The sequence below is a fragment of the Pangasianodon hypophthalmus genome, chromosome 30 (genome assembly GCF_027358585.1).
Source record: "Pangasianodon hypophthalmus isolate fPanHyp1 chromosome 30, fPanHyp1.pri, whole genome shotgun sequence".
NCBI classification, from domain to species: Eukaryota; Metazoa; Chordata; class Actinopteri; order Siluriformes; family Pangasiidae; genus Pangasianodon; species Pangasianodon hypophthalmus.
Genome location: NC_069739.1, coordinates 78,932 through 102,500, shown reverse-complemented (window position 1 = coordinate 102,500; position 23,569 = coordinate 78,932). Strand labels below are relative to the sequence as shown.

The window sequence follows — 23,569 nt, the reverse complement described above, 5'->3', positions numbered from 1 at the left end:
ATTTGTTCATGTGGATTCTGTGTTAAATAAGAGCCTTAACCTTCTTCTTGTAAATAATAATAATAATAATAATAATAATAATAATAATAAGAGTACCTCTCTGCGTGCAGGCTCGCGAGCGGTGCTACGTAGTTGGCCGGTATGTACCCCTGACTGCGGGCGGAAATTCCGGTCAGCGCTCGCGCGATCCACCAGTCCGGACTGCTCTGGTCCAGAACCTCGAGCTGATCCCCCGCGCAGAAGCTCAGGTCCTCGGTGGTGCGCGCGGTGTAATCCCACAGAGCCGTGTACACGCGCGGACCGGACGAACCGGGCGGAAGGGGCAGAACGCGCGACGCCGGATCCACCTTAGTGTGCTGGTTCACGATCACCACCACGTCCTTGTCCTGGGGGTCCGCAGGTTTCTCCCGGGAACACGGACACGTCGCGAGGCAGCACGCGACTATCCGCTTCCGCAGCTCCGTCAGCTGGAGCGGCATCTTCCCCCGATTATACACCGATTAATAAACAATCAATAAACAAACCCGGTGATTAAACGGACTCGGTCCTGGAGAGCGCGCGCTCCATGTCCGGTTTGATGTTGTATCTCACACACACACACACACACACACTTTAACGGGGATTAATCCTTACTGAAGAGTGTCCGGTCCTTCGCAAACCGTTTGCCGCGCGCGTGGAAGGAACGGGTCCGGTACAGGCCTTAAAGCGCGAGACTTTATTACTTCCCGTTAAAGTAGCAGAGTTTCCTGCTGAGTCAGAGAGAAAAAAAAGCTGAAACTGGGAACCACAAAAAAAAACAGGCTCTACCTGTTCAGGTGATCAACACACACACACACACACACACACACACAGATAAAAGGAATGCGCGCGTCTCAGTCACTCACACGCCATGCAGATTAACCCTCCGTCAGGAACAGAGACACTTCTCACCAGATTTCTGCAGTGGGAAGTTTTAGTTTTACATTTATTCTAACCCTTCTCAGTGCAGTAATCATGTATTACTCATCAGTAAAATATAATATCTCAGATCTGTAAATACCTTTCCACTCACCGTCCATTTTAATAGGAACACCTGTATACCTGTGCATGCATAAATGAGCACGTGTACAGGTGTACCTATTAAAATGCACAGTGAGGGTATATGATGGTATAATGGATAATGTAATTTATATCACAGCCATGTTTATTTACATTACGTTCTCGAATCTGATTGGTCAGAAGGTGTGTGTTATTTGTGTGTATCAGCAGCTCCAGCTGAATGGATAAGTTTATTCATGTTCTTGGAGTTTCCGAAAAGTCTTCATACAGAGCGGAAATCAACACTTTTTAGCAAAATGTAACTTTATTTACAAAACCTCCTCTACGTGATTGTCCTTTCTGTGGAAACACACACAGAGTCACACATCTGGAGTTGTACATGTAACTGCATCTCCATCGCAGCCTTGCGACAGCTTCCTGATCCAGCCATGAGAATGACTTCAGTACGTTCTTCTCTTCACAAAGGCGCTCTTAAAGCCTGTCTAAAAATATATAATATAAACTGAGTATGAAAAATGTTGGGAGACATTTTGCTAAAAAGTGTTAATTTCCCCTGTCTGGAGGCTTTTGGGACACTGTAGAATAACAGCTCAGTCACTTAACACATAAACAGATTAATAAAACAGATTAATAAAATGTGTAATCGTTGATGTGTAAGGAGAAGTTTCTTTAATATTTATGGAAGGAGTCTCCAGTGTCAGAGGTAAAGCTGGAACTTTACAGAGGAGTTTACGCTTCTCTGCAGTTTCTCGTTTGTTTTGTCTGATTAACTTGGAGAGAGAATAAAGTGAGGCTGGTGAGGGAACGACTGTTTATAGCTGCTATAACACACATGAGCTTCCACTCTATACATTAGTATTTTTTACAAGCTGGTACGTTTGTGTCACGCAGGTGGTCACATGATCACACTCCATTCACAACATGGCGTCCAAGTGGTAGCAGAGGCACTGCAGTAGAGAAGAGACGCTGGCTCTTATTTCAGTTTGTTTGGAACCCAAGTTCCAGCAACAATTTGAAATTACAATAAAACAATAATCACAAAGTACTAGAAGCGTCCATTTTTCATTTCGTGACTCGGGAGGTGATTAATGTGTGGGGGAGGGGCACTGATACACACACTACGAAGAGAAATACGCCAGGTAGCAGCAGTCAGACATCTTTTTCCATCACGAGGCGACATCTGCGTAGAAAATCACGGGCATCTGGACTAAAATGATCAGAAGAGCACTGAGTTTGGTAAAGAACAGATAATTCAGCCTGTAATTTTCTCAGAGGAGGAAGAAGCACAGACATGGCGATCCACAGAGGAGCTCCTGGAAAACAGGAAATTACCCATGCACAAGTAATCCTGTGCAGATGGGGCTTAAGCGAACCGCTGTGTTACTCGTGACCTCTCTAACGCACGGTGTGAATTTGGTGAAAATCACAGAATGCTGAATTTTTTCACAGAAAAAAACAAAGATTAACCCCTTACTATTGTTCTGTGTGAAACATCTGAAGTTCTTACTGCGTGAGGGAGGTAACAGTAGCTCTGCATTGTGTCCTGTCACATCACCCCAACCTCCCCCCCCTCCTCACCCTTCACCCCACCAACCTCCCCCCTTCCTCACCCCTCACCCTCCCCAACCTCCCCCCCTCCTCACCCTCCCCAACCTCCCCCCCCTCCTCACCCCTCACCCTCCCCAACCTCCCCCCCTCCTCACCCTTCACCCCACCAACCTCCCCCCCTCCTCACCCTCCCCAACCTCCCCCCCTCCTCACCCCTCACCCTCCCCAACCTCCCCCCCTCCTCACCCTTCACCCCCCCCAACCTCCCCCCTTCCTCACCCCTCACCCTCCTCACCCTTCACCCCCACCAACCTCACCCCTTCCTCACCCCTCCCCCTCCCCAACCTCCCCCCTTCCTCACCCCACCAACCTCCCCCCCTCCTCACCCCTCACCCTCCCCAACCTCCCCCCCTCCTCACCCTTCACCCCCCCCAACCTCCCCCCTTCCTCACCCCTCACCCTCCTCACCCTTCACCCCCACCAACCTCACCCCTTCCTCACCCCTCCCCCTCCCCAACCTCCCCCCTTCCTCACCCCACCAACCTCCCCCCCTCCTCACCCCACCCTCCTCACCCTTCACCCCCCCAACCTCCCCCCCTCCTCACCCTCCCCAACCTCCCCCCTTCCTCATCCCACCAACCTCCCCCCCTCCTCACCCTTCACCCCCACCAACCTCACCCCTTCCTCACCCCTCCCCCTCCCCAACCTCCCCCCCTCCTCACCCTTCACCCCACCAACCTCACCCCCCCCTCCTCACCCTTCACCCCCCCAACCTCCCCCCCTCCTCACCCCTCACCCCACCAACCTCACCCCCCCCTCCTCACCCTTCACCCCCCCAACCTCCCCCCCTCCTCACCCTTCACCTCACCCTTAATGTGAATAACTTATAATTAAACTACAGGAACAAAAAAATAATAAAATAATGCAAATAATAAAAATACCAAAACAATTATAGAAAACATTATACATTACAATCTTAAGCGTTAAGAAGAAATGAAAGCACATAACGTAGAGGTCGGGCGTGATGACGTACCAGGCGTCGCGCATGCGTAGTATGTGTGTCATGACTGAACCCGGAAGTGCCTGAACACAAAAATCTGATGAATGAATGAACAAATACACAAATACACCATAAATAAACGCTATACAAAAGCAAACACAACACTGTGATGATGTACACAACATTATTAGGCTGAATAAAACCAAACCCGCACATTAGCGCATTAAATACTGTCAGAACGCCACCTCTGGTAGGAGCCGAGTGTGTTCGGGTTTAGGACGGAGCCCAAGTGTGTGTTTAAGAGAAAGTGTGTGTGAGCGTGTGTGCGTGTGATAGACAGAGCGCGTGTGTGTGTGTGAGTGTGTGTGAGTGTGTGTGTTGCCTGTATTCGGTCCGGTTTCAGGGTTTTTCCGCACTCGGAGTTCATTAATATAAAAACTAATCAGCCATGAGTGAGTGTTTCTCTCTGCAGGACTGCGACGTGATCGGCTTCGATCTGGATCACACACTGTGCCGGTACCATCTGAAGGAGACCTGCATGGTGAGTTTACACACACACACACACACACACACACGCTAATATCTGCTGCAGAAGGAGTGTGGTTACATTCGTGTCAGAGACACAGGCTGCATGTTCTTCATCATCATCATCATGGTGATGGAATGCAGTAGTGCACACAGCTATACAATCCTCTAGGTTAAAGTGTGTGTGTGTGTGTGTGTGTATACCAGTGTGCTGGTCCAGCGTTGATGATGTTTTGTAGAGAGTAAATGTGACTATCTGCACTGTGATGTCATTTTAAGGTGACCTGTAGATAGAGCAGTGCTCCACAGGGGCCTGATGGTGTGTGTTGGTTTCGATGTTGTTCAGTGGTCACTGATGCTGTCTCATGGCCTCTGATAATGATTGTGTGCTTCTTCATTTACATTTATGGCATTTAGTAGATGCCCTTTTCCAGATTTACATTTGTCTCATTTATACAACTGAGCAGATGAGGCTTAAGGGCCTTGCTTAAGGGCCCAGCAGTGGCAGCTTCAGGATCAATCGCTATGCGCAATTGGCAAATATTCCATATGATATATCCTCTTAAGTCCGAACACACGGGCCTCATGCTGGGGCTTGAACTCATGACCTTCCGATCAGTAACCCAACAGCTTAACCACTGAGCTACCACTTCCCTTACCACTGGTTTCTGAGATATGATCCTGCACTTCAGGATCAATCGCTATGCGCAATTGGCAAATATTCCATATGATATATCCTCTTAAGTCCGAACACACGGGCCTCATCCTGGGTTTGTAAACTAAACGGAATAAAGGTGCTTGGGGGAACCATTCGACTCGTTAGATCCCGATGGGAGATTTAATGGAACGGTTTGCTGTTTTATATAACACAAAGTTAAAATACATTCAACTTCAACACTAACTAACCGAGAAATGTGTGTGCGTGTGTGTGTGTGTGTTTGCAGCTAATATATGAGAGTTTTGCTCGATACCTGGTGGAGCATAAAGGCTACGATAAAGATCTGCTGCATGTGACTCCAGACACCTGGGACTTCTGGTGAGTTTTTGTGTGTGTGTGTTACTGTGTTGTTGTTATGCAGTTCATCTCAAGGTAAAGTGTTGTGTGTGTGTGTGTGTGTGTGTGTGTGTTACTGTGTTGTTGTTATGCAGTTCATCTCAAGGTAAAGTGTTGTGTGTGTGTGTGTCTGTGTGTGTGTGTGTGTGTTACTGTGTTGTTGTTATGCAGTTCATCTCAAGGTAAAGTGTTGTGTGTGTGTGTGTGTGTCTTTGTGTGTGTGTGTGTGTGTGTTACTGTGTTGTTGTCATGCAGTTCATCTCAAGGTAAAGTGTTTTGTGTGTGTGTGTGTGTGTTACTGTGTTGTTGTTATGCAGTTCATCTCAAGGTAAAGTGTTGTGTGTGTGTGTGCGTCTGTGTGTGTGTGTGTCCAGTTTTAAAGGCCTGGTGGTGGATTTGGAGGAGGGAAACCTGATCAAACTGGCCGAGGATGGAACAGTGCTACGGTAAAGGAGAACATTGTGTTTATTTTGCAGTGTTTACGTAACACGTTATTTTAAAGAGCACATATTAGGGTCTTGTTCTAAAGCCTAAATTAGACATTTTTAACAGTTTATTCACAAAAGTTTATTGATTTTATTAATAAACATGTCTCTTGGTTCATAAACAGGGATCTGTTGTGTGAAAATGACTAATAAACGTATTATTGAATGTGATAATTGGCAATAAATAGTAAACTATCGAAGATAAATTAATGATCTGAATTCAGCTGTTATTAATTCACAATTAGCAAAATGTGATACCTGTAGATTCCAGATGACCTGCAGTTTATCACTTTAATAGCTGATACAGCATTAACACAGCATTAACACCTGAGCTGATACAGCATTAACACCTGAGCTAATGCAGCATTAACACCTGAGCTGATACAGCATTAACACAGCATTAACACGTTAGCTGATACAGCATTAACACAGCATTAACACCTGAGCTAATGCAGCATTAACACCTGAGCTGATACAGCATTAATACAGCATTAACACCTGAGCTGATACAGCATTAATACAGCATTAACACCTGAGCTGATACAGCATTAACACAGCATTAACACCTGAGCCGATACAGCATTAACACCTGAGCTGATACAGCATTAATACAGCATTAACACCTGAGCTGATACAGGATTAACACAGCATTAACACCTGAGCTGATACAGCATTAATACAGCATTAACACCTGAGCTGATACAGCATTAACACCTGAGCTGATACAGCATTAATACAGCATTAACACCTGAGCTGATGCAGCATTAATACAGCATTAACACCTGAGCTGATACAGGATTAACACCTGAGCTGATACAGCATTAATACAGCATTAACACCTGAGCTGATACAGCATTAACACCTGAGCTAATGCAGCATTAATACAGCATTAACACCTGAGCCGATACAGCATTAACACAGCATTAACACCTGAGCTAATGCAGCATTAACACAGCATTAACACCTGAGCTGATACAGGATTAACACAGCATTAACACCTGAGCTGATACAGCATTAACACAGCATTAACACCTGAGCTGATACAGGATTAACACAGCATTAACACCTGAGCTGATACAGCATTAATACAGCATTAACACCTGAGCTGATACAGCATTAATACAGCATTAACACCTGAGCTGATACAGCATTAACACAGCATTAACACCTGAGCTAATGCAGCATTAACACCTGAGCTGATACAGCATTAATACAGCATTAACACCTGAGCTGATACAGCATTAATACAGCATTAACACCTGAGCTGATACAGCATTAACACCTGAGCTGATACAGCATTAATACAGCATTAACACCTGAGCTAATGCAGCATTAATACAGCATTAACACCTGAGCTGATGCAGCATTAATACAGCATTAACACCTGAGCTGATACAGCATTAATACAGCATTAACACCTGAGCTGATACAGCATTAATACAGCATTAACACCTGAGCTGATACAGCATTAACACCTGAGCTAATGCAGCATTAACACCTGAGCTGATACAGCATTAATACAGCATTAACACCTGAGCTAATGCAGCATTAACACCTGAGCTGATACAGCATTAATACAGCATTAACACCTGAGCTGATACAGCATTAATACAGCATTAACACCTGAGCTGATACAGCATTAATACAGCATTAACACCTGAGCTGATACAGCATTAACACCTGAGCTGATACAGCATTAATACAGCATTAACACCTGAGCTGATGCAGCATTAATACAGCATTAACACCTGAGCTGATACAGCATTAATACAGCATTAACACCTGAGCTGATACAGCATTAATACAGCATTAACACCTGAGCTGATACAGCATTAATACAGCATTAACACCTGAGCTGATACAGCATTAATACAGCATTAACACCTGAGCTGATGCAGCATTAATACAGCATTAACACCTGAGCTGATACAGCATTAACACAGCATTAACACCTGAGCTGATACAGCATTAATACAGCATTAACACCTGAGCTAATGCAGCATTAACACCTGAGCTGATACAGCATTAATACAGCATTAACACCTGAGCTGATACAGCATTAATACAGCATTAACACCTGAGCTAATGCAGCATTAACACCTGAGCTGATACAGCATTAATACAGCATTAACACCTGAGCTGATACAGCATTAATACAGCATTAACACCTGAGCTGATGCAGCATTAATACAGCATTAACACCTGAGCTGATACAGCATTAATACAGCATTAACACCTGAGCTGATACAGCATTAACACCTGAGCTGATACAGCATTAATACAGCATTAACACCTGAGCTAATGCAGCATTAATACAGCATTAACACCTGAGCTGATACAGCATTAATACAGCATTAACACCTGAGCTGATACAGCATTAATACAGCATTAACACCTTAGCTGATACAGCATTAATACAGCATTAACACCTGAGCTAATGCAGCATTAATACAGCATTAACACCTGAGCTGATGCAGCATTAATACAGCATTAACACCTGAGCTGATACAGCATTAATACAGCATTAACACCTGAGCTGATGCAGCATTAACACCTGAGCTGATACAGCATTAATACAGCATTAACACCTGAGCTGATACAGCATTAACACCTGAGCTGATACAGCATTAACACCTGAGCTGATACAGCATTAACACCTGAGCTGATACAGCATTAATACAGCATTAACACCTGAGCTAATGCAGCATTAATACAGCATTAACACCTGAGCTGATACAGCATTAATACAGCATTAACACCTGAGCTGATACAGCATTAATACAGCATTAACACCTGAGCTGATACAGCATTAATACAGCATTAACACCTTAGCTGATACAGCATTAACACCTGAGCTGATACAGCATTAATACAGCATTAACACCTTAGCTGATACAGCATTAATACAGCATTAACACCTGAGCTGATACAGCATTAATACAGCATTAACACCTGAGCTGATGCAGCATTAACACCTGAGCTGATGCAGCATTAATACAGCATTAACACCTGAGCTAATGCAGCATTAATACAGCATTAACACCTGAGCTGATACAGCATTAATACAGCATTAACACCTGAGCTGATACAGCATTAATACAGCATTAACACCTTAGCTGATACAGCATTAATACAGCATTAACACCTTAGCTGATACAGCATTAACACCTGAGCTGATACAGCATTAACACAGCATTAACACCTGAGCTGATACAGCATTAATACAGCATTAACACCTGAGCTGATACAGCATTAATACAGCATTAACACCTGAGCTAATGCAGCATTAACACCTTAGCTGATACAGCATTAACACCTTAGCTGATACAGCATTAATACAGCATTAACACCTGAGCTGATACAGCATTAATACAGCATTAACACCTTAGCTAATGCAGCATTAACACCTTAGCTGATACAGCATTAACACCTGAGCTGATACAGCATTAATACAGCATTAACACCTGAGCTGATACAGCATTAACACCTTAGCTGATACAGCATTAACACAGCATTAACACCTGAGCTGATACGGGATTAATACAGCATTAACACCTTAGCTAATGCAGCATTAACACCTGAGCTGATACAGCATTAACACCTGAGCTAATGCAGCATTAATACAGCATTAACACCTGAGCTGATACAGCATTAATACAGCATTAACACCTCAGCTAATGCAGCATTAATACAGCATTAACACCTGAGCTGATACAGCATTAATACAGCATTAACACCTCAGCTAATGCAGCATTAATACAGCATTAACACCTGAGCTGATACAGCATTAATACAGCATTAACACCTTAGCTGATACAGCATTAATACAGCATTAACACCTTAGCTGATACAGCATTAACACAGCATTAACACCTGAGCTGATACAGCATTAACACCTGAGCTGATACAGCATTAATACAGCATTAACACCTTAGCTGATACAGCATTAATACAGCATTAACACCTTAGCTGATACAGCATTAACACAGCATTAACACCTGAGCTGATACAGCATTAACACCTGAGCTGATACAGCATTAACACAGCATTAACACCTGAGCTGATACAGCATTAACACAGCATTAACACCTGAGCTAATGTGACTGTTTGTGTGATTTCAGGGCGAGTCATGGAACACGAAACCTGAGCACAGAGGAGATCATAAAGCACTATGGCCCAAAAAGAGAATGGAAACATTTCAACAACCTCAACAGCACGTTCACACGATCTGGTACCACACACACACACACACACACACACACACACACAGAAAGTTAGTTAGTTGTTAGCATCAGCATTAGCAATGCATCTCCCATTTGCCAGTAAAGTGATAACTTTTTTAATGGCAGTCATGTAAGTGAGTTAAGCTCTTCTGATTGTTGTCATGGCAACAAGTTTGAGTTAGTGTTAGCTGATAGTGAACACAGTAACCATGTTGGCTTAAAACAATGTCAATTATCTAATTTTTCAAATTTCTGCAGCTAAATACTACTTTTATGATAACTACTTTGACCTCCCGGGAGCTCTGCTCTGTGCTCGGGTGGTGGACATGCTGAATAAGGTAAGGACAAGGGCATGTGCGGTGAATTTATGTCATTTTCATGCAGAATTGTTATATTCTACACATCTACTTCTTTTTTTTTTCAATAAACAGAAAGGAAAGGAAGTTACACCAGACTTTTGGAAGGACATGGTGGCTGCCATCGATCACAACTACAATACATCTGCTTTCAGAGGTATGCAGACAATTTCATCTCACTAACTTTTAGTTTAAGAGGAAAACAATTATGAATTCATTCTGGGATAAAACATTCAGGAGATTTTTATCCTCACTGCCCTATCTGTGGTGAGCGTGTAAAACAGGACAGAGAAATCTTCAGGAAGAACACTCAGACACACTCGACACTTTAACTTTTATTGTTGGTTGATCACAAGGACGTACATAAAGTGAGACATCTCGTGCATTATTAATGTTGCAAATAAATGCATACAGTTTTTATTTCAGTATATTTTTGTACATGTATACTTTGGTGATCCAGAAATTTCATATAAAAAAAATCAAGTTTTGAAGACAAAAGCACACAAGCGATCATATTTTAAGACCTTTAAAAGCAACTACAGAGCACCATGTTCTTGTATGATTTAGCACTAAGTGAATTCAGTGTTTTTTTCTTGAAATAAAAATGGGTTACATCTTTTCTTTCACATGGACAGACATTTGGTTGACAAAATACATTTATTACTAAATAAGACTGTGAAGAGCACTTTTTAAAGAAAACTAAAAGTTTACTTTAAAAAATTTGAGGTTTTATTTATTTGGCATCTCGATCACGTTGAGGCAATCAAGAAACCAGTGAAAGAACAGTGAACGTTATCGTCAGCGTAGATGCCATTGGACTGGTCATCTGGAACCTGGATATAGACGGTATCGCCCATATGCAGCATGAGCACAGTGCTGCCTGACATCTGATCCAGGAAGCCCTTATTATACTCATCATAAGAGAACACGACTGGCTCATTGTTTTTATAAAGTGCAACCAGGGCGTTGGCCCCATTGACATGCATGTGGAAAACAAAGTAATAAAATCCTGGAACCTGACAAGTAAACACCCCGGTGCTAGGGTTATAGTGGTTCTCTCCATTGTACACGATCTGGTTGAACACGATTGGTGTTCCTGCGCTAGGGTAAGCCCTGGTCAAAAGAGCCGTAAAGGCTGACATGGATGGCTTTATAAGCTCCTGTCTGACAGGGAACACCTCAGATTTGATTGGCATGCTCTTCTCATTATAATAAACAATCTCACCTGGTGGACCAGGTGGGCCAGGAGGTCCAGGTGAACCTGGGCGACCATCCTGACCTCTGGCACCAGGGAAACCTGGAGGACCCTGTGAACCAGAAAGCCCTTTGGTTACAAGTCCTGCTGGGCCAGGGGGTCCAGGGGGACCAGGAATACCTGTGGCTCCTGAGGGTCCAGCTGATCCTGGTGGGCCCATCGGTCCCCGTGCTCCAGGAAGGCCATTTTCACCCCTGCTACCAGGCATGCCTTGTGGACCTGTATGGCCTTTCAATCCTGTTGGACCTATAGGTCCTGGACTGCCTGTTGGCCCTGTATAACCTCGCTCACCTTTGGGACCCTGATATCCTGTAGCACCAGGAGGACCTTGCGGACCTGATGCCCCTGGAATACCTGGTTTACCTGTAAAGCCCTGTAGTCCCTGATCTCCCTTTTGACCTTTTGCACCAGGTGCCCCAATAATACCAGCATCACCTTTAGGTCCATGTGGACCTCTCTCACCTGGAAATCCCCTATTACCCTGTGGACCTGATGGACCCACAGGCCCAACAGCACCTGGCTGACCTGAAAAACCTATTGGACCTTGCTCTCCCTTCTGTCCTGGCGTACCTGGCGTGCCAGGTGCACCTGTGTTTCCTGGAATCCCAGGTGCTCCAGATTTGCCAACACCTGGAAGACCAGGAGCTCCAGGTTGTCCAGCTGGTCCCTGATAACCTTTATGTCCCATTGGGCCAGGCAATCCTGGAGCACCGTTCTGACCTGGTTTACCTGGTGCACCTATACCCGGAGCGCCTGGGGTTCCCTTTGGGCCTTGTGCACCCATGGGACCTGGAGTCCCATCTCTACCTGGCATACCTGACTTTCCGGGTTCCCCAGGGTATCCAGTTGCACCAGGTTTTCCAATTCCAGGTTGACCAGGCTGACCTGAAGGACCCATTGGACCCATTTGGCCAGGTGCACCAGGACGTCCTTGCACACCATGACCTGGTTCACCTTTGTGTCCAGGTAGGCCAGGAATACCTGGAAGTCCTTTTGCACCAGGTTCTCCTTTAGGCCCCATTGCCCCAGGTAGACCGTGAGGTCCTGGCTTTCCAGGAGCGGAGAAACCAGCAGGACCAGGGCTGCCGGGGGCTCCCGGAGATCCTCTTGCTCCTTGGGGTCCTCCAGGTCCAGGATGTCCTCTTTCTCCAGGCATTCCATTTTCACCTGGTTTTCCCGGTGAACCTGGACTTCCAGGCTTTCCAGGTGAAGAATATCCTGATGGTCCAGGTGGTCCAGGAGGTCCCCTTGGTCCCGGTTGACCCATCACACTCATTCCTGGGGGACCAGGGGGACCAGGGGGACCCGGGAGGCCAGGTTCCCCTGGGATACCTGGAGCACCTGAAAGTTCTGGAAAAGAGTAAAATATGATTAGGGAATATGACAGGACACTAGGACATCTTAGTCATTTCACATGCTGTATGACTCATAAATAACAGAATCTGAATATTTTTACATGAATCAGATTCACCTTGTGAAGGGTCTTTATGCTGTCTGTTTGAGCACTAGCACTGGTAACAATATCATCACACCTCAGTGATCAATCTTATGACCTCATTTGTTTTTTAATTAGGAGTCTTGCTGGGAGTGTGAGCTCAGAGAATCGAACCTCTGTGTAGAGATTTAGAACAAACTCACTGATGTGTTATAAATTTATTAATGATAAGAGCTGAGCTTTAGACATTCAAAATCAAAATGTCAGCAGTGCTTGTGTGAATCAGAAAACATTTTTGCGGCTTTGTGTGTCTACGTATGAAATGCTAATAAAAAAAGATGAATCGTTTAATTATAAAATCAGGAATGTTCTGTTATGCTAGTGTAATGTATGTAAATGAGCTTAATTCCTGATATATTTGGAGGTTTATTTATTTAGTAGAAGACCGTGTGCTGTTTGTTTTACATCTCACAGGGTTTCAGATGTGTGATGACAGTCAGAAGATCCACACACACACTTCTCTCACTTCTCTCTGGCCACAGTGAAGGCTAAAAGCATCTCAGCTCCTGTGGTTAAGCAGCTTGATTTATAAACGCTTTTGAAGTGTGTTTGCTAACATCCTGTATTACTAAACTCTAAATTACACTTTTCACACTTACACACAGAACAACATGCTGGTGTTTACATCTCCTGTTTTATTGGGTCTAAACCTCATGGGAATCTGTGTGTGTGTGTGTGTTTGTGTGAGAGAGAGAGAGAGAGTGTGTCCAGAGTTTTTCAGATTTGTTGAAAATTCTCACACAAACATTTAATTTTTGGCGTTCCTGTATAATTTCTCCTGACCACCCCGTAATTTAAGACAATTTTCCAGAGTAAACTGTGCAGCGCTTCAAGGTATTGTTTATGTGGATTCTATTCTGGGATAATTTCACACTGTGTGTGTGTTGCACTGAGTGTGTATTGCGCTGAGAGTGTAACTGAACTCTACTGAATGAGTTAGGTGCTCAGTGAGGATTTAATATTGAAAACATACATCAGTATTCAGAGCTCAGACGTAACTACACACTTAAGCACCTTTCAGGAGTTACGTGAGAGTTCCACATACAGCGGCAGAGTTTGTCTAAAATAGAGGTGTGTCTTAGTTACAGTCCATTCTGACCTTCAACTTAAGCGCATGTTTCTTGCGTGATATCGGCTCGAGTGAGGAGCAGTATTTAGTCCAGCGCCGCTGTCTGACAGTTTGTTGGAAGCACAATATGTTAAGCTGAAATTTATGTTTTGGCTGTAAATACATTCACACACACACACACACACACTGGGGAATGTCATTCGAGGACAACATTAAATACATTAAAATGGCATTGTTAATTAATTAATAATATTTTCTCTTTAAAGTACATGAAAACATTTTTTTTTCACAGAAGACATCAGAGGGAGATGCATCTAAATCAGAGACATTGGTTTATATGGATAAAATAAAATAGTGAATTAAAAGTGTGAGAAACTCTCCTACATCCCTCACATACATTATGGTTTCATCAGCTTTTTTAGTGTCTTGTGACTTCATTAAGTTGCACTCAAGTAACAGTCAGAGCACGATATAAAATTAAAGTGCTATTCTCTGTGCTGCAGAATAATGAGTGTGGAAGCCATTTTGTTAAATGAAACCAGTGATTAATGTGATCATTACAACTAGCTCTATTCATGCAGTAATATATTGGCGATATACTCGACTCCTGTTAGATTTAACACTCGCCATCTTCTCATTCATATATCATCATATTAGTCTTTGTATTTTTCACTCTTAAATTCTCCCTTGCTTTTATGTTACATGGTATTACCTTTAACAACAAGAAAGCACACACAACTTGCTTCTTCAGTCCGCATTATCTATCCCTGATTTTTAAAGGTGAGTGTTTCTGTTTAAAGACAGTGGTCTAGATGCTTGTGAAAAACTCTGTCTTAGATTCTTCTGCTAAAGAAAAATCTGGCATTCTCAGAGGTGAGAACTGCACGCAGGTGATTTTAATAATCTGAATGTGGAGCTCAGAAAATCCACTTTAGCAGCTGCGTAACTCGACTCTGAATACCAGCAACTTTTCCTACAGAAATAGTGATGGAACTTATTGACTTAAGTCGTGTGTATAACTCTGAGTGTGTACTGCGCGAGGTGTGTATCACTCGGAGTGTGTATTGCGCGAGGTGTGTATCACTCTGAGTGTGTACTGCGCGAGGTGTGTATCACTCTGAGTGTGTATTGCGTGAGGTGTGTATCACTCTGAGTGTGTATTGCGCGAGGTGTGTATCACTCTGAGTGTGTATTGCGTGAGGTGTGTATCACTCTGAGTGTGTATTGCGCGAGGTGTGTATCACTCGGAGTGTGTATTGCGTGAGGTGTGTCATCCACGCTGTGGTTTTGTGTGTAAATCTAGAGAGTTTACTAACTCCAGTAAATTGTGCTTATTGCTTCATCCTGCTCTTATGCTGCTGGATGTAACGACCGAAAGCCACTAATGAGAGTGTGAAGTGTGTGTTTAGAGTTTTACCGTCACAGATACAGAAATAAGTTCATCTCGGTGATTTACGTTTGAAGGCTGCAAGTCCTTTTCTAAATGTTGTTATCACAGCTTTAACTGGCTCAGATAATTATTTGTGCCAGCATTGACACAAAGCTGTAATGGAAATTTACAGAAAGTTCAGCAGGAGTGTAAAATCACACACCTGTTTAACCTGAGTGAATACACACACACAGAGACACACCCCATGTGTGTATCGCACTGTGTGTTGGGTAGTTCTGAGTGAGTCAGCTCTCGTGCACTTTGTAGGCTGCCTATTTCAGTTCTCCCCTAATCCTAGTAAAAAGACTAACTACCATCTACAAACACAGTTAAAACACACTTCTCCTCACACACACACACACACACACACACACACACATACAAAAACCCACCATTTCAGTGAATGCTGTGTTGTGGACTTTTTTTATGTACTTTTTACAGTTGAAAATGTTTCAGATTAACACACTGGCAGAATGATGGAGAATCGACTGCTTCGCTTCACACTCGTTATAATCACACTCTATCTGTCTTTCGTCCCTCCATCACTTTCAGTCTACTCTGTGTGTGTGTGTGTGTGTGTGTATGTGTGTACACTCACCCTGGGCCTTGACAGGATATGACTGCTGTTTTTGGACGTAGTAGCGATCAGGTGTAGCTCCCACACACACCGCCAGCAGGAGGAGAACACACACCGTGTGCAGCTCCATGTCTCTCAACCTGCACCTGATGACCACACACACACACACACACACACACACACACACACATTAGTATTAGTGTTAACATTAGCATAATCAGACACTGAACTCTGCTCTAGTCCCAAATATTATTTTACTCGTCCCTACTTTCTAGTGTCCCTAATTCTCAGGTGTTCCATTTTTGATCTTTCCCTAGTTTTCTTCACTGCTTGTTTGTAGTGTGTAGGTGTTTGTGTGTGTGTGTGTGTTTCTAGTTCTCAGATTTTCTCTAGTTATAGCTTCATTCCTGTTTTCAAGTGCCACTAGTTTTCCTTTTCACTAACTCGGTCACTTGGAGAGCACGCTCACTGCAGAGGGTCACACACTAACATGCGACTCAGAGTCGTGACCTCGTGTCCTCGCAGGACATTTTATCATGATATCAGAAAATATAAAAGAAAACATTCCCACTAGTCTTGTTTAAATCTGGCAGAAGAACACAGGTGTCCGAGGGACAGACTGTATCCCTGTGCACTACTTAGGCTCCCTTCTGCTGAAACCAGCACATTGACATTAAGGAGATTGTGCAGGTGAAATATCGCAATGTTTCTGTATAACTGAGTATCAACACCGTCACTTCACAGCTAATCCTCCTACATGCACAAGCTGTGTGTGTGTGTGTGTGCGTGTGTGTGTGTGTGTGTGAGTACTCACCCTCAGGCTGACACTCTGTGCCTCACGTCCGGAGCGTGTGTGTGTATATGTGTCTGTATGTGTGTGTGTATGTGTGTGAGTGTGTTAGAGTGTGTGTGTGTGTCGATATGATTTAGGGGTTTTTATACTCTTCAGCATCTCTGACTCCGCCTCCTCCTCCCCCTGTGATGTCACGCATAATGAAGGGTGTAGCGTTGGTGGTGCGGGCGAGAACAGGATGGTGCGGTGTCCCCCCCGCCTCAGACCCGTACTTATCCTCTCCCTCCAGCGTAACCACGGAAACACAGCTATCATTACACAGAGAAAGGGAAATTCAGGATAAATACGTATTACGGCTATTTCTGTCTGTACTTACTGTGTTCATGTCAAACAGCCAGCTTTCAGAATCTGTTTTTTTATCCAACACTAATATCTGTTTTTCTATATAATATCCATCAGGGTTTTATTATTTTTCACCCAGATTTTCCAAAAAAGTGTTTTTATATATCAACAGATAAAAATAAACATACCGGCTTCCTCCCCATAAACACAATAATAATAATGAAATGAAATCATTCCCGTTTCGTTCCTTGTGCAGTTCTGGAATCTAAAATCTCTCATTTTCAGACGTGATAAAGTGGAAAATCATTTTCTCTTTTCATCACAGTTACGTTTCAAAATGATAGAAAGCATAGAAAGTTTAAAAAAAACAAAATGATCTGAATTGTTTTTTTCCATGAGTGTGTTTACATTCACACTAATAATCTGATTATTATCTGATCTAATCCTGTGCTCATGGAAACACTGTGTTCGATCAGATTATTCATACATGTACTCCAATAATCTGAGTATTCTACATCTGATCATGTGATGACCATAAGAGGATTAAAGAAGAGCTGAACCCTGAACAGCCACTAAATACCTTAAACAAACAAACAAACAAGCAAACAAATAAATAAATAATCTGCACTGTAGTGATTTGATTATTAGATATCTGATTATTCTCGACATGTACATAAATATTTCAGATTTTTCTTTTTTCTCCAGTTTACAGTCATGTTTATTAAACTATTAAAATAAGTTCCATCGTGGTGTTATTCTCTGTAAAGTGGGCGTGTCTCGGTAAAGTGGGCATGTCTCTGTAAAGTGGGCGTGTCTCCGGGTGATGGGTAACACTAGTGTACAATCGTGAATAAAGAGTGAGACGAGTGTTTGAGAAGAAAAAAAACAGCCTTCTGGAGTCTGGGCTTGTTTTCCATCTGCTCTCTACTTTTCCGGAAACTAAATGAAACCGGCTAATTTAATCCTGGGGTTAATCCGGACCGAGGCTATTTGGAGCTGAGCTGTAAAATCTGACGCTGTTTATATTTATTTAATTATTTGTTTACGTGTGATTGGAGTCTGGACCACCAGGGGGCGGGGTTTGGGGGTTATTTTGGCTGAGTGTGGGAACGGCAGGCGTGTGGTCGGACTCTCGGGTATTTTCGGATCCTGTGGTGCACCGAACTGTCACTGAAACTGCAGAGAACCTAATTTAGCTTCACGCTAGCAATTACAATAAATCATTTTCATGGGTTTAGCGCACGCAGCCGTGCGTTCTCTCCGAGCTTCGTGATTTATCGACAGTACCGTGCTGACGTGTGAAGACAAAACAACACGCAGTTCTTTATCCCAGTTGCGTGCTCTGATTTCAGTGGTTTAGCATTAGCATTAGCATTTCACACTTGTGCTCAGTTACAACAATAAAAACAGTAAACACTCAGATGCTGATCGAGATTTCTAGTGGTTCCTAACGGAATTTAATGGAAAACCCCAAATCCCATTAAAGTCCATTACGTGTCAGAGACCATCAGAGATGTTTTTTTAGCAGGGTTACATTCTCAGCTAACTGAGAGTGTTAGCATTAGCCTTATGCTAACACTGAGACACTGTTTCCATTCACTTGTGTATCAGAAAAATAGCTTTAACTCTTAACTGCTGTTGGGAAAAAAATAAAACTCTTGACCACAAAGTTAAACTCGTCACATGTTCCTTTTATTATGAGGGTGTTTAGTCCCCATGAAGACACACACACACACACACACACACACACACAGAGTTCTCTTTCAGACTCATTCTTCTGGTGAACTCATCTTCTTTCTCTTTGATGTGGCCTTGTGTGTGTGTGTGTGTGTGTGTGTTTAATCTGCTAAATGAAGGGGTTGGTTAAACTCGACTCTCCCACTCTCACTTTCCAGACGTTACGTTCTCACTCTCCTTCTCTCTGATTGCAGCGTTAATTACTTTTTGTTTGTAAGCAAATTTAACTTCTGTCTTAAACCCCAGGCTTCGTCCCAAACGCTCCACTTCCTCACTAGTTAGTGTTCATGCCAGGGCTGGAGGCAGCACGAGTCATAATCCATCTTCACTAGAAGGTGTGGATTGAGGTGCGTCCCAGTGGCCAGGCCCGGGGCGGGCAGCGTGTGGGGGCGAGCTCCAGTGACCCTGTACACCTCCTCCATGACCCTGTACACCTCCTCCACGACCCTGTACACCTCCACCACGACCCTGTACACCTCCACCATGACCCTGTACACCTCCACCACGACCCTGTACACCTCCTCCACGACCCTGTACACCTCCACCACGACCCTGTACACCTCCACCACGACCCTGTACACCTCCTCCATGACCCTGTACACCTCCACCATGACCCTGTACACCTCCACCACGACCCTGTACACCTCCTCCATGACCCTGTACACCTCCTCCATGACCCTGTACACCTCCACCACGACCCTGTACACCTCCTCCATGACCCTGTACACCTCCACCACGACCCTGTACACCTCCACCACGACCCTGTACACCTCCACCATGACCCTGTACACCTCCACCACGACCCTGTACACCTCCACCATGACCCTGTACACCTCCACCACGACCCGGTACACCTCCACCACGACCCTGTACACCTCCTCCAGTGACCCTGTACACCTCCACCATGACCCTGTACACCTCCTCCACGACCCTGTACACCTCCTCCATGACCCTGTACACCTCCTCCATGACCCTGTACACCTCCAACACGACCCGGTACACCTCCACCACGACCCTGTACACCTCCTCCACGACCCTGTACACCTCCACCACGACCCGGTACACCTCCTCCATGACCCTGTACACCTCCACCATGACCCTGTACACCTCCTCCATGACCCTGTACACCTCCACCACGACCCTGTACACCTCCACCACGACCCTGTACACCTCCTCCAGTGACCCTGTACACCTCCACCACGACCCTGTACACCTCCACCACGACCCAGTACACCTCCTCCATGACCCTGTACACCTCCTCCAGTGACCCTGTACACCTCCACCATGACCCTGTACACCTCCACCACGACCCTGTACACCTCCTCCATGACCCTGTACACCTCCACCACGACCCTGTACACCTCCACCACGACCCTGTACACCTCCTCCACGACCCTGTTCACCTCCACCACGACCCTGTACACCTCCACCACGACCCTGTACACCTCCTCCACGACCCTGTACACCTCCACCACGACCCTGTACACCTCCTCCACGACCCTGTACACCTCCACCACGACCCTGTACACCTCCTCCACGACCCTGTACACCTCCTCCACGACCCTGTACACCTCCTCCAGTGACCCTGTACACCTCCACCATGACCCTGTACACCTCCACCATGACCCTGTACACCTCCACCATGACCCGGTACACCTCCTCCATGACCCTGTACACCTCCTCCATGACCCTGTACACCTCCACCATGACCCTGTACACCTCCTCCATGACCCTGTACACCTCCACCATGACCCTGTACACCTCCACCATGACCCGACCCTGTACACCTCCTCCATGACCCTGTACACCTCCACCATGACCCTGTACACCTCCACCATGACCCTGTACACCTCCACCATGACCCGGTACACCTCCACCATGACCCTGTACACCTCCTCCATGACCCTGTACACCTCCACCATGACCCGGTACACCTCCACCATGACCCGGTACACCTCCTCCATGACCCTGTACACCTCCACCATGACCCTGTACACCTCCACCATGACCCGGTACACCTCCACCATGACCCTGTACACCTCCTCCATGACCCTGTACACCTCCAACATGACCCTGTACACCTCCTCCATGACCCTGTACACCTCCACCATGACCCGGTACACCTCCTCCATGACCCTGTACACCTCCAACATGACCCGGTACACCTCCACCATGACCCTGTACACCTCCAACATGACCCGGTACACCTCCACCATGACCCTGTACACCTCCTCCATGACCCTGTACACCTCCACCATGACCCTGTACACCTCCACCATGACCCTGTACACCTCCACCAGTGTGTGTGTTCTGGTGGTGGAGGTCTGTAGGCGTGGTCTGATCCTGCTGAGCTCAGCTCCACAACTCCCACTCGCTGGATCTCTCAGGCTTAGGGAGCGATCCCTCAGGGGCTTTCCATCCATCAGACTGCCCTTCTTCCTCCCAATGTCAGGGGCAGTAACATCACAGTGACACCACCCCCATCACCACCACCCCCATCACCACCACCACCCACCCACTGCAATACTTACACCATCACCACCCACTGCACTGCACCACCCACCCACTGCACTGCTTACACCATCACCACCTACTGCACTACTTACACCATCACCACCCACTGCACTACTTACACCATCACCACCCACCCACTGCACTGCTTACACCATCACCACCCACTGCACTGCTTACACCATCACCACCCACCCACTGCACTACTAACACCATCACCACCCACTGCACTACTTACACCATCACCACCCACCCACTGCACTACTAACACCATCACCACCCACTGCACTACTTACACCATCACCACCCACCCACTGCACTACTAACACCATCACCACCTACTGCACTACTAACACCATCACCACCCACCCACTGCGCTACTTACACCATCACCACCCACCCACTGCGCTACTTACACCATCACCACCCACCCACTGCGCTACTTACACCATCACCACCCACTGCACTGCTTACACCATCACCACCCACCCACTGCGCTACTTAAACCATCACCACCCACTGCACTGCTTACACCATCACCACCCACCCACTGCGCTACTTACACCATCACCACCCACTGCACTACTTACACCATCACCACCCACCCACTGCACTACTAACACCATCACCACCCACTGCACTGCTTACACCATCACCACCCACTGCACTACTAACACCATCACCACCCACTGCACTACTAACACCATCACCACCCACTGCACTGCTTACACCATCACCACCCACTGCACTACTAACACCATCACCACCCACTGCACTACTAACACCATCACCACACCATCACCACCCACTGCACTACTAACACCATCACCACCCACTGCACTGCTTACACCATCACCACCCACTGCACTGCTTACACCATCACCACCCACTGCACTACTAACACCATCACCACCCACTGCACTGCTTACACCATCACCACCCACTGCACTACTAACACCATCACCACCCACTGCACTACTAACACCATCACCACCCACCCACTGCGCTACTTACACCATCACCACCCACTGCACTACTAACACCATCACCACCTACTGCACTACTAACACCATCACCACACCATCACCACCCACTGCACTGCTTACACCATCACCACCCACTGCACTGCTTACACCATCACCACCCACCCACTGCACTACTAACACCATCACCACCCACTGCACTACTTACACCATCACCACCCACCCACTGCACTACTAACACCATCACCACCCACTGCACTACTTACACCATCACCACCCACCCACTGCACTACTAACACCATCACCACCTACTGCACTACTAACACCATCACCACCCACCCACTGCGCTACTTACACCATCACCACCCACCCACTGCGCTACTTACACCATCACCACCCACCCACTGCGCTACTTACACCATCACCACCCACTGCACTGCTTACACCATCACCACCCACCCACTGCGCTACTTAAACCATCACCACCCACTGCACTGCTTACACCATCACCACCCACCCACTGCGCTACTTACACCATCACCACCCACTGCACTACTTACACCATCACCACCCACCCACTGCACTACTAACACCATCACCACCCACTGCACTGCTTACACCATCACCACCCACTGCACTACTAACACCATCACCACCCACTGCACTACTAACACCATCACCACCCACTGCACTACTAACACCATCACCACCCACTGCACTGCTTACACCATCACCACCCACTGCACTACTAACACCATCACCACCCACTGCACTACTAACACCATCACCACACCATCACCACCCACTGCACTACTAACACCATCACCACCCACTGCACTGCTTACACCATCACCACCCACTGCACTGCTTACACCATCACCACCCACTGCACTACTAACACCATCACCACCCACTGCACTGCTTACACCATCACCACCCACTGCACTACTAACACCATCACCACCCACTGCACTACTAACACCATCACCACCCACCCACTGCGCTACTTACACCATCACCACCCACTGCACTACTAACACCATCACCACCTACTGCACTACTAACACCATCACCACACCATCACCACCCACTGCACTACTAACACCATCACCACCCACTGCACTGCTTACACCATCACCACCCACTGCA

The 23,569-nt window shown here is 45.9% G+C and overlaps 3 protein-coding genes across 3 annotated transcripts in view; 1 reads left to right on the top strand and 2 right to left on the bottom strand.

The window, feature by feature from the left end:
* The window catches only part of frk (fyn-related Src family tyrosine kinase), a 14,109-nt gene extending 13,274 nt beyond the window's left edge, over nucleotides 1-835 (bottom strand). Inside the window, exon 1 of the mRNA XM_026911704.3 lies at nucleotides 97-835. Coding sequence (XP_026767505.3) covers nucleotides 97-479 — 383 coding nt within the window. The 5' untranslated portion in view covers nucleotides 480-835. The remainder of the gene's footprint in view (nucleotides 1-96) is intronic.
* A 2,864-nt stretch (nucleotides 836-3,699) lies between these two features.
* nt5dc1 (5'-nucleotidase domain containing 1) overlaps nucleotides 3,700-23,569 on the top strand; it is a 40,371-nt gene continuing 20,501 nt past the window's right edge. The window contains exons 1-6 of the mRNA XM_034302081.2: nucleotides 3,700-4,127; nucleotides 5,056-5,147; nucleotides 5,540-5,611; nucleotides 9,772-9,881; nucleotides 10,132-10,211; nucleotides 10,305-10,386. Coding sequence (XP_034157972.1) covers nucleotides 4,035-4,127; nucleotides 5,056-5,147; nucleotides 5,540-5,611; nucleotides 9,772-9,881; nucleotides 10,132-10,211; nucleotides 10,305-10,386 — 529 coding nt within the window. The 5' untranslated portion in view covers nucleotides 3,700-4,034. The remainder of the gene's footprint in view (nucleotides 4,128-5,055; nucleotides 5,148-5,539; nucleotides 5,612-9,771; nucleotides 9,882-10,131; nucleotides 10,212-10,304; nucleotides 10,387-23,569) is intronic.
* Nucleotides 10,552-17,019, bottom strand: col10a1b (collagen, type X, alpha 1b). The gene is made up of 3 exons (XM_026911703.3): nucleotides 16,869-17,019; nucleotides 16,076-16,200; nucleotides 10,552-12,834 (listed from the first exon to the last, which is right to left on the bottom strand). Exons 2-3 carry the CDS (start codon nucleotides 16,182-16,184, stop codon nucleotides 10,979-10,981), a joined length of 1,965 nt encoding a protein of 654 aa, XP_026767504.1. The 5' UTR covers nucleotides 16,185-16,200; nucleotides 16,869-17,019; the 3' UTR covers nucleotides 10,552-10,978.

Bases quoted from the DNA above. Each gene is read 5' to 3' on its own strand.
- col10a1b (XM_026911703.3), bottom strand. From the start codon at position 16,184: ATGGAGCTGCACACGGTGTGTGTTCTCCTCCTGCTGGCGGTGTGTGTG. The intron at 12,835-16,075 runs GTGAGTGTACAC...ACTCTTTTCCAG, and splicing joins ATATCCTGTCAAGGCCCAGG to AACTTTCAGGTGCTCCAGGT.